This window comes from Morone saxatilis, unplaced genomic scaffold (assembly GCF_004916995.1).
Source record: "Morone saxatilis isolate NCDOM2014 unplaced genomic scaffold, NCSU_SB_2.0 Contig15, whole genome shotgun sequence".
NCBI lineage: Eukaryota > Metazoa > Chordata > Actinopteri > Moronidae > Morone > Morone saxatilis.
Window position 1 is genome coordinate 3,644,824 of NW_023339707.1, and position 11,663 is coordinate 3,656,486.

Consider the following 11,663-nt stretch of genomic DNA (forward strand, 5'->3'; position numbering starts at 1 on the left):
CTTCAGGATTTATGCCCAAAGATATTAGAAGAACCCTGTAATCTCTCTCCAGGATACAGGCCCCTGGTACATGTAGAGGATATTTGTTTCTTGGAAAGCCACTGTGGATTGTTGTTTCCTCTGAAGCCTCCCCGTCCTCGGAGGAGTTATAACACTATACATCATGGCTTTATTTGAACACTGTGTTTTTTCATCCAACAATACTTCACTATATTAGAAAATTGAAATGTAGTGTTATATTGTCAACCAACCCTTTAGGACAAGGGGCACTGTTCGAAATGAAATACCATCATTTCCTTTAAAATGTCCTAAAAAATGAGAAATGGCCCAAATTCAGCAAACACAAGCACTGGCACTCGGTCATTACTGTACAATAAAAGCCATGTCAGTACTACATGCTGCATGTCACTGCTTGTCTGCTCTGCGTTTGGTTTCCTCTGTTTGTCTCCGTCTATCGGCGCGGCGACAGCATGACCTTGTTGATAAAGTTGACGATGGCAGAGGCTGGTTGTTCGGGGTCCAACTCGGCAAACAGGTGGCAAACGTTCTCTGCCAAGCTGCCCGGCTTCTTGGCTACGAAACCAAACACCCTGACGGGGGGGAGGGTCGAGAAAGAGGAAGAGATGACAAGTTACTGAGCATGAGAGGAAGCGAGACATGTAGTTTGTCTTGTAGGTAAGGTAATACGGTGTCTTTCTAACAGCCTACAGGGTTAACTACAGTGAAAGAATTAGTATTATGTAATATGGGGTCACGTGGGACTTGATTTTCATTGTTAAATCGCATTTGCTGGAATGATTTTGCCAAGGCTCTCTCACAATCCGATGCCATGCAGAGGCCCTGATGTCACTGACCTCTCAGCCACGGGTGCATCCACACACCCGTTCTTAAAACACATGACACACATGCACACTCTCCCTTTCAAACACAAACAGAGCACTTACTTAACACTGCTGTTGTCTGAGTTAGTCCACCTAAAGCCAAAAGAGAGAGAGACAGAAACCAGACTCAGACACACACACACACAGCTGATGCAGCTGCAGCCGGCATGCTGGCAAACATAATGACCCACCTGTCATGCACACTCGCATTTACACGCGCGCTAACAAATGCACTCACAAAACAGACGCACAGATCCATGCGAGGGCTCGGAGCGACAAATGCAATGAATGATCATGGGTGCAATGAACGACTGGTGATTTCTGGTTCCAACTACAGCTACAAGAATCAAAGATCCCCTGTCTTTGAGTTGCCTACCTCCGGTCTTTGGGGTCGATGCTGCTGAAAGTTACGCTGTTCACTGGGTAATGTCTCCTGAAGAAAACTCTAGAAGAAGACATACAGATAGAGCTTACACTCAAGAATAAGGTCACAGAAAGAACAACTGTATGTAAGGAAGATAAAAGGCGAGTACTAATGTCTGACCTGCGCTGGCTGTCGGTCAGTGTGATGCCCTGCGATGTCACCTTGAACTGGACTACAGTGGCGGCGGGACGCGGGTTACGATTCAGGGACGCATCTGTTGCCTTGGCGATGGCCTGGGGGCCGGTCAGAGACTCGGTTTCCACGGAGTTCAGGTAGAGGACGTTACAGGCTGAGGGGACAGAGAGAGAGAGAGAGGAGACTTACAAACATTACAGCAAATTCTTGATGTATTATTTCCATCTTTTCTTTTCTTGATATTTAGGTTTGCAGCAATATTGTAGTAGTAGTAGTATTTTGTTTTGTACCTAGTCTCTGTAAAGTATATACATAATAATGTGACTCAGGTGGAATCTGCAACATAACAGGACAAGGACAGGATGGAGAGCTCACCTGCTCCTTGTTTCAGCAGGTCAGCAGCCGTGCTGATGTTACTCACTGGCTGAACCTCCGGCACCTCTCCTATCAGATCTGACAGCATGGAAATCACTTATATCAGATAAAAGTTCATTTGCTGTAAAATACTTGTTCTTTCCTAACTGTAAGGTTTAAAGGAGCATTTCATGCCTCATTTGACATATGATCAAATTAGAGCAACAGAAAAAGAATCTAATAATAATTTTGACAATCTTTTTCTGACAGCTCATAAAACAAAATAGTTCACTGATAAAATAATAACTAATAATCATGTGCCAACCTTTTTCTGGGATCTTAAGAGTGCAGGGCAAAGAGATGGGCGTGATGGAGTGTTGGTAGACTAATGCAGAGAGACTCCCTGTGGATAACAGACAGCAGTGTAAAATCCCTTACATTCCCAGTGGTGGAGTGAAACAGAGACATGAAAAGCATCCTGAAGCTGGAGAAGGAAAACCTACCAAAGTACGGCTCATTCTGACATCCCTTAATCTTGACTCCTCGTGGGCCTGTTTCTATCAGGAAGTGTCTGACCAGCTGTTCCAGAGGGTCGGTCACTGTAACAGCAGAGATTTACAGTAAACAAGTTGCTAATCTCATCGTCTACCAAGGACAAAGCTACTTCGGAATGAGTGAAATGTGACATAAATAGCCTGAATGACTAGACTGTGCTCCTGCTGAAGAGAAGGAACAAAAATGTGATATTAGATATTGAAATGTACCCTTGCTGTTGTGGTTGTTGACATTGGGAGGAGGTGTAGCCACCTTCAGGGCCAGCCCATAGGCCCCCTGGAAAGAGTTACTGTCCCTGATCAGGAAGGTTCCTGGCTCTCTCTCCTTCAGAGCTGCGATTGCTACAGCCAAACACAACCAAAGAGTTAGGATATGTATGCACTGGGGTTCTCAAACACAACGTGTTGGATCGAAGCAAACAGAGCTTCACCCTCTCAGACCTACCTTGCTCTCTGGAGATGCCCGGCTTGTACCAGAACCTTGAACTGTCCTGAACAAACTTCACACTGACCCTATTCGCATTCTCAGTCTCCACAGACGCCTCTCCATCATTTTGGCCAGCGGGTGGTGCAATTTCCCCCACAGTGGGAGAGAACGTGACGTGGTGCTGATGCTGGCCGGTGCTGGAGGGAGGCACTTGGCCCACAGCTGGCCTGAGAGTTCCGACCCCATCGCTGGGTGATCCTGACTGGACGGGCGGGTGGCGCTTCTCTGGCAAAGGTGGCTGGGGGTGAGGAAGGGGGATGGAGATGGTGGAATAGTTGGAGTAGGATGAAGGGTGGAGCTGAGGAGTGTGAGCGGTGTAGCCGGGCCTCTTGTGAGTGTCCAGAGCGGGATTGTGTCCGGCAGCGCTGTGCTCCATGCCTGGGTAGTGGTGGTGTGGGGGCCCGTGGTGCTGGATGTGGTTTGGATGGTGGGGGTCGGACCCACTCAACATCAACCTCCTACCCAAAGTGGCAAAGCCAGGAACTGGTGCATCAGAGACTGGGGAGCCCTCCATGCTACTGGAGGCAGGCTGGGGGGGTGATGATGAAGCTGGGGTGTGAGATGTGAGGCCAGGGGTGATGATGGGTTTTGGGGCTTCTGGGTGAGGTTCCCTGGTTGGAGAAGATGCGACGACCTGAGCTGGGGTCGGTCTCGTCAGTCCGGCGGCTTGAGTAAGGGTCTGGCTCTGAGGCTGGGACACTGCCTGTGCCACAGTGGAAGGCAGAGCAGCAGCCTCTGAAGGATGGGGGGTCTGGGGAGTGAGAGGTTGGGAGTGTGTATCTGGAGATGAAGTATGAACGGGCGACGAGGGAGCCTGGCAGAGTCCCTGGTTTGATGCGGTTGGTGTCGCAGAGTCAAAAGAAGAGGTGTTCTGCGTTGTTGAAGCTGATGGTGTGTCTGTACAGTGCTGCTGTTGGGGAGTGGTGGGGGGCGGGTCTGTGGGTGCAGTGCAGTGGTTGTGGGGTTCTGTTTGTATAGGTGTGGTCGTGTGTGACTGTGGCTCTTTGGCAACCTGCGGCAGGGATGAAGGCTCTGTGCTGCTTCTTTGGCTCTCTGGGGATTCCTGGACAATAAGATCAGCACGATAGTGTCCATCCTGAGGCTGCGAGGCCTCGTAGTCACTGCTGAGGATGTCTGTGGTCCGGATCTCGTACTCTCTCCCTCCTGGACTGGGGCTTAAGCGGACAGATATGAGAATTACTGTCACAGACCTGCTTGGGATGTAGTGAAATGTTTCTAAAATTTCTACTCTGACCTACTTCTTGAATTTTTATATAGTCATCAATACCTAATTTTTTGCTGTAACATGCGATCTGTATCTGGTGCACGTCACCAGCAGTCCAAAAACAGAAAAAGGGAAGTTAATTTAACACTAACAGTGACACAAAAATGCTACTGTACCAAGAAAGAAATCCATTATTCATCCGGTTAGCTGATATGTTGCAACTGTAGTCAGGACAATCACATGTACAGTACTTCCTATTCATTTTTTGCTTGAAAGCACAAACACTCGTCAGAGTTACTTCATAACAGCTGTTTCTGGTTAAACAAAAAGGATATTACTCTTTAAAAAAAGGTATATCTCTTTCCATAATCTTGTCAGATATAACAATCTGAGCCCGTCAGTGGCAAAAACGAGCACTTTTAGTGGGCGCACAGTGATGTTGCACAATTGCCCTGAAGGATTACATTGCAGTCAGCTGTTGCTCTCTCACTCAATACTCGACCAACTTAAAAACGTGGTCCCCATTAGCCACAAGCTTCCCTTGACCTGGATCATGGATCAGATGCCGTTGTTGAGATCATGTATCCAGATCTCATGGTAATACTAGGTGTAAATGGGGTGTAAAGTCACCACAAAGGCCTTATTAGCATTTCCCCGGGTAGATGTGTATGAGCAGCCAACTCTGGTGGCAAGGAGCACTCCAACCGACACTAATTTCCTTTTTAGTAGACGAGTAAATGTGGAATACCTTTCCTGTGTGCGCAGAGGGCTGCTGGTGTGGACAGGAGTGGGTGGTCCAGACATGTCAGACGGCGTGGAGCATGCAGCGTGGCCATCTCTGTGGACCCTCTTGAAGGAACCATGGGCAATATGATCCCTCCAGCCCACACTTTCACCAGAGCTCCGAAGGCCATCTGGAAAGATAAGGAACAACAGATTGCATTTACGTAAAGTAAAGAGACATTATCGACTGGGGTCATATAATGTCTTTTGCTGCCAATGTTTATTTGGTTTTTGGGTGTTAAGTTGTGTAAAAACCACAAAAAGGCAAGATGAGGCAGTTTGTGAGTAATATGTAAGGCATCTGTCGAGTTAAGCACAAATTATTGGGTGCATGCTGCTCTTGATTAAGGGTAATTCTTTACACTCCCAATTCCCGTTGCTGAAGGAAAACAAATGTCTGAGTGTCTCTGTTTTAACGTGACTCACCAGTGTGTGAGTCAGAGCCGTATGACTGCTGCGAGTCTGGATGGTGATGGTGGTGGTTATGGTTATGCTCTCCAGGCCCGTTGCTATGGCTACAGGGCCCGGTCATGGAGGAGGCCGGAGGCAGTGGGGAGGTGGACTCTGACTGGTAGCCCGAGGCGTAGCCCCTGCTTTCAGACGGCGAGGGCTGGTAAGGTGAGCAGGGGCACACCTGGCGGGGCGTTTGGTAACCGCTGCTGCTGCTGCTGTACTTCAGGTCCAGGTGGGAATGAGCGTGGGACCTCGAAGCCTCTGGGTAAGCCGGGTGACCTGATGGCAAGGGGTCAAATGTGAAGGCCGGAAGATCGTGACCCTGTGGGCCGTAGGAGGCAACAGTGGCTCTCCTGTGCCAATATTCGGCCTCTCTGTCCCTCTCCCACTGCAGCTCAGCCTCCCTGTCTCTCTCCCAGTGGAGGGACAACTCCCTGCCTCGTCTCAGCCCAGGATCCCTCTCCCAGTGGAGCTCTGACCCTCTGGGTAATTCTGCCTCCCTGGGTCTCCTAAGCCCCACCTCCCTCTGCTGAAGCTCCGCCTCTCTGTCCCAGTGGAAGCTGTCATTTCGGTCCAGCCTCAGGCTGTGATAAGCCGCAGAGTCTTCTCTCCTGATGCTGCAGTCTCTGCACGGGCAGCCAGGGGGTGGCAGACCATCCATTAGCATTATATCATGGTAGGTAGGGCTGGTGGAGGGTTTGGGGTGGTGTGGGTGAGGATGGTGGTGGCTGTGAGGAGGGTGGTGGTAGGGGCCGTAGTCGTCTTCCCGACAGTAGAGGCGACCGGGGCCAGACAGAGGGTGGTGATGTGGGTGGTTGTGAGAGTGAGGGGTAAGGTCTGGTGATGGGTATGGGCAGATGTGTCGAGATGAGGGAGCCTCGGAGCAGGAGCGGTGTAGGTAGTGCGGTGGGCCACTCTGGCGGTCCCACACGAGGTCGGGAGGTGGAAGGGACTGGTGAGAGTGGGGGCTGTAGTGCTGGCACAGATCCATGTGTGACGGAGGAGCAGCTGGGTTGGGGCTGGCCGAAGGGGTCGCCCCATGGTGCCCGTTGGTGCCAGGAGCCCGATCGAGGCAGTAACCATTAGGCATGAGGAGAGTGCGGTCGCAGCCAGGCTCGGCACAGCGCTGGGACCGGTAACCATCCCGGCAGGAACAGGACCGACTCAGCCTCAGCGTCCCAGTTCTCTCAGAAGGCAAAGAATCTCCATCATCCAAGATGGCGGTCTCCCGCTCTCCATCTCGGTTTCCCTCTATGCCTCCGAGAAGACGTTCTAGCTCCTCTCTCTCCTGTCTGGTTGGGGGCGGCGGGCGAATGGGCTCCTCCTGGCGGTCGGGATGGATAGATGGTTGGTTCAAATGCATGGAATGGGCTGAGAGGGCGGAGTCAGAACCTTGAGAGATGAGATGATCTGGCCTATCTTCAGCCGCCGGGTTGCTCCCATTGGTTGAAGTGAGAGAACCAGAGCTTGGACCTCTGCGCTTCTTTATCTGAGCGTAGAGACTGCCATCTACAGGACCTCTGGTGTGAGCAATATCTAAGACAAGAAGACAGTACTCATTAGCCATTTATAGAGCCAGTTATGAGCCTAATATTTCAACTATCAGCTGTAGTGTTTGGTTGTCCTTTCATTTCTACTTGAAGACTAGGCGGCCTGCTTTTGGAAATGACTAGGATCGACAGTCTAGGGTTAGGGTTAACAGAGCTGGAAGTTTAGGCAAAAAGTGTTCCTTCCTGTAATTATCCCTCTTTAGTGATCACCTAACATTAAGCTGAGATGGGATATGGAGAAAAAAGTTAGTGTGTTACCCTCCAGGCTGTCCTGGTACCGCTGGTTAAAGTTCTCATAGGAATCCCAGCGAACCACTGGGTCAGCAGTGTTGTAGTCGACTGTGATAGCTGGGTCATTCTTCTGGTACTCACGCCCTGAGGAAAGACACATTTGATTTATATTCATTTGCATTTGTTTCCGTCCTTAAAGTTTCCCTTCCACTTTTGAAGCAGAACAGATATTAAAGGTCCAGTGTGTAACAACAAGGAGGATCTATTGGCAGAAATGGAATATATTAATCAGGTATGTTTTCAGTATAATCATCTGAAAATAAGAATTGTGTTTTTGTCACTTTAGAATAAGCTTAGTTTTTATCTTGGAAAGTGAGTGGTATTCAGTCTGTTGCAATCTGCAACTTCACCACTTGATGCCACTAAATCCTTTAAGAAGAATTTGAAGTAGAGTGAACCAACCTTTGATTTTCTCAGGTCCAGAGGAGAAGACAAACTCCACTGTGGCATCAGACGGAAAACGCTCATCTGGGTAGAAGAAAAAGAAAAAATAGTCAACATAAGTCAATAATGTATCAAAGTTCTCGAAGATCATGTTAAATAGCTTTTTCTAAGATATGCTTATGGAATGTTTTAAATTCTCCCTACATTATAGTCTTCAAATGTAAATGTAATCCCTTCATGAGACCCAGATTTATGAAAGTGTTACCAGTTATTGGTCCAGGCCCATGTTCGGGAACCCCCGGAAAGGAATCAAACTGTGTTTCTGCTCTAATATCAAATATACTAATACTTTCCACAGATGTCTTCTGAGTTGCACAAACTGTGTTTATGTACATCGGTAATGCTTCATTTAGTGTAATGGATTGACAACCATGTACACAACTTGCTCTGCTTCACAGACATGCATCTCAGCTACATGTATTCTGTCATTTCAGAGAAAGTTAAACCGAGGAGGAAATGAAGTAATGAGCATATTCATTACGGACTTAAGCAATAGACCAGTGCTCACTAGGCCTCCTTTACTCTCTCTGAGGGACAGTAAGAGGCACTCGCTCCCTGCATACAGTGCAACTCATTCTCAATATACTCGCCCCCAAAGAGCTGTTATTATGTCCAGGATGAGGATTAAGCTACTACTATTAAGGGATTTATGCAGCCACAGTCTTATGAGGCCATTATAGGTAGCAAACCACTGTGAACGCTTTCCCACAATGCTACATTCCAAAGAGCTGCTATTATGTCATTTAGTTGTATGTGGTGATTATCCTATAACAATTAACAAATTGTGCCTAAATGATGAGCGTCCAAAATCAGGAAAATCCGATCCAGCGTTTAGGAAACAATATCATTTATCCTCACAAGTTTCAAGTGGGGCTATGGAACTTTTGAAAGAAAAAGTAAAAATCAAAAGTTGAACTTAATAAAAAACATCCTTGCTCACTAATATGCACTCAGGTTTTTTTTTTTTGCCACTCAAGCCTTTTTTGATCTGTTATGGCCCGTTAGCTCATTGTGGGTAATGTTGGCTGACTTTACATAGATATTTCTGCATGAACTGACATTACTGAATCAGTTTATTCACTTCAAATACTGTGGAATAGGTACAGCCCACTCTAATGTTTTTGGACAAAACTGCCATATTGTCTGATTTCTAAAAACATCTTTCTCCACCACCTACATAAACTTACCAGTAAAAGCTTCATCCAGCTCCCCTTTGCCAAACCAGAGCTGGGATCCGTGGATGGTGCAGGTGTGGAACTGTAACCTGAACACAGTGTCTCTGTCAGCTCCCTGGGCCCGCCTATGGTAGCATTTGACCTGCAGAGGGCAGCAGAGGAGGAGGAAGGGAGACTGATCTCAATGCATGTGGGATAATGAGGAGTTTGAGCAGTAAATGTAGGGCTTTGCGTTCCAAAATGAGTGACACCTACACTTTTGAAATGACTGAGAGCACAAAATGGACAAATTATGATTACTTGTTAACAAAGTGACAAAACCCTTTTCCAGACCAAAGTTTATATTTCATTTCTTTCTGGGGACATGGCAACTTTACCAAAGTTTTTTAGTATATGTACTAGTCATTTGTAAAGTTTCTTCTGTTTTTAGATAAAAAGTATGAAGTATGTCCCCACCCATGTCAAGGGTCCTCTGTTTGTCATTTCCTTTGCCAATTGAACTCACCATGATGTCACCCTTTAGCAGCAGCGCCGGTTCGATGGTCACACACAGGCGCCTGCCTCCAGTTCCTTGAAGGTCACTGTAGACAACACAATGTCCACAAACAAGCCTGTTAGATAACTAAAAAATACAAGCTTACAAGACACAGTATGTGACCAAACATAGACGAACCAACACTGTCAAAGATTGGTTAGTGTGTTCGTATGTTGTCACAGACTACTGTAAATAACACAAATACAGTTTGTGACAATGTGCAATGTACATTTCTAAATGAATGATTGATTGTAGCACCATTTTGATCTACAGTCACACTGATTAACTTGGAAAGGCTTTAAGGTAAACAATAAATATACGAGTTAAAAGCTGGATTGAAGAAGAAAGATGCCCTTTGTGTAATTTTTTTCCACTGCTGTCTCTTTAATTACTCTGACAGTGTTAAAACCTCAGCTCATGAAAGAAAACACCCCAGGGCCAACAAATAAACAAATACACCCCGGGCTCATCCGCCGTATCAGTTGGCCATATGACAGAAAGAGAGACTCACTATATGCCTGAAGTGTAGACCAACTGCATGGACTGGTAGATCTTCAAGAAGGGGTAGTAACCTAGAAGAAGGGGAGAAAAATTTAAACATAGCGAGCATTATCAACATGAAGACAGAGGAATGTGCTGACGGCCACCCCCGCCTCCTGGACTTGATCATCAGATTAAAGATAAACAGACTAGTTTTTGTGTGGGTGGAGGGTGAATGTGACCATCTATGAGAACTGCAGTCAGCAACGTTGCTGTGATTCAGCAGCGAAGGCCTGCCAGAGCCTGACGCCAAGACAAACATCGCATATACATTTTTTTACATGACATTTTATCTGCACACAAAGGCATACATCTCAATTCATGTTTCCCTTCATTATGTCTTAGTCTACTCCACTGAAGATGTGAGAGAGAGGGATGGAGGAAAAGATGGAATAGCAGGAACAAGGAATCCAGGAAACATGTTTGTATGAATGTATTGATATTCTGTATGTAAAATGATTAGGAAATAATCTGGGTTATGATTAAAACGTCTCCCAATTTGTAGAACCAATAAAATAGGCTGCATGTTCAAGTAAAGGCATAGAGATGTACCAGACTTGACACATGCATTCAGAACAGGCACATACAGTATATGTTACAGTAATGTACAAACAATCATACCTCCTTCGCCCTGGAAGTTGGGGAGTGACGGGATGAGAACTTGGTGGAGGAAGAGAGGGCTGCTGTTCATCTTGATCGCCCCGGACAGAAGGCCCCCAAAGTAATAGATATATCTGAAAGAAAGAGAGAGGGAGTAAAAGAGATCCTAGTAAGTGAGATATAAATTGGCAATAAGAATAACAGATGGAGGCTGAGATCGTGAACAAACTAAATCTTTAAGAGAGAGAAGAAAACTGCACACAGCCCCGGAGCAGACGATACTGTTGTCAGATAGCCAACGAAAGTGGTTTCTTCAAAGGGGAAAGTGAGGCAGGTAAAAAGAAAAGAAAACATATCTTGCTGAGTCTAAATATTTCACTTTTCCAAAAACTATCTGCCTGTCGGTGGAGAAAATATTTCTTGCGTCTGCCACAGTTGAACTTCATTCAGGAACATTCTTGAATGAGTTGTCATTTTCTTGACACTAGTTTAGTATATTTAGTATATTTGTATGTTAAACAGAGCTATCAAATGAATAGTTTCGGGAAATAAGGTGACTTGTTTTCTTGCAGAGACAGATGACGTATGTAAAAAAAAAATAATCATGTAATGTGTTAAATAGAGTAGCAGTTGACACAAACAATGTATTTTATTTATAAAGGAATAGTTTGACATTTTGGATAATTAGCTTACTAACTTCCTTGCCAAGAGTTAGATGAGAAGATTGATATCACACTCATGCATGTATGCTAAATTTGAAGCTACAGCCAGGAGGTTAGCTTAGCTTAGCATAAAGACTGTAAGCAGGGGGTTACAGCTACCCTGGCGCTGTCCCAAGTGTAACAAACTCCATGCAGCAACACCTTTAAATCTTACTAAGTAACAAGTTATAGCTTATACTTGTTTACAAACGCATTTTTCCTTCGGACAGACAACTTATGCTAAGCTAACTTAATCCCCTCCAGACATATATTAAGACATATACAAATAGTTGGCCTGGAACAATAATGTGTGTCTGATATGTTTTTTGTGCAAAAAAAAAAAAATTCTACATTAAAATCCTAAAAAACGACATCTACTCCTTCTACCTCATTAAATATTCCAGGATCTCTGAATATGCAAATGTTGTTCATTTCTAAAGTTTTCCTGTTGGAAACACGATGTCTCCTACTTCACTGTAAAGTCCATTCTCAGTGGATGTGCACTGCTGGCTTCAAGTTTCTACCTCACAC

General features: G+C 45.9%; 1 protein-coding gene across 1 annotated transcript in view; it reads right to left on the reverse strand.

Moving 5' to 3' along the window:
* Positions 1-159: 159 nt before the first annotated feature.
* tns2a (tensin 2a) overlaps positions 160-11,663 on the reverse strand; it is a gene marked incomplete in the record, with an annotated part of 47,928 nt that continues 36,424 nt past the window's right edge. The window contains 17 exon segments of the mRNA XM_035657397.1: positions 160-590; positions 945-974; positions 1,258-1,326; positions 1,426-1,594; positions 1,816-1,893; positions 2,120-2,197; positions 2,298-2,393; positions 2,559-2,690; positions 2,794-4,010; positions 4,809-4,974; positions 5,270-6,832; positions 7,105-7,221; positions 7,540-7,605; positions 8,769-8,898; positions 9,262-9,337; positions 9,803-9,863; positions 10,453-10,565. Coding sequence (XP_035513290.1) covers positions 452-590; positions 945-974; positions 1,258-1,326; positions 1,426-1,594; positions 1,816-1,893; positions 2,120-2,197; positions 2,298-2,393; positions 2,559-2,690; positions 2,794-4,010; positions 4,809-4,974; positions 5,270-6,832; positions 7,105-7,221; positions 7,540-7,605; positions 8,769-8,898; positions 9,262-9,337; positions 9,803-9,863; positions 10,453-10,565 — 4,300 coding nt within the window.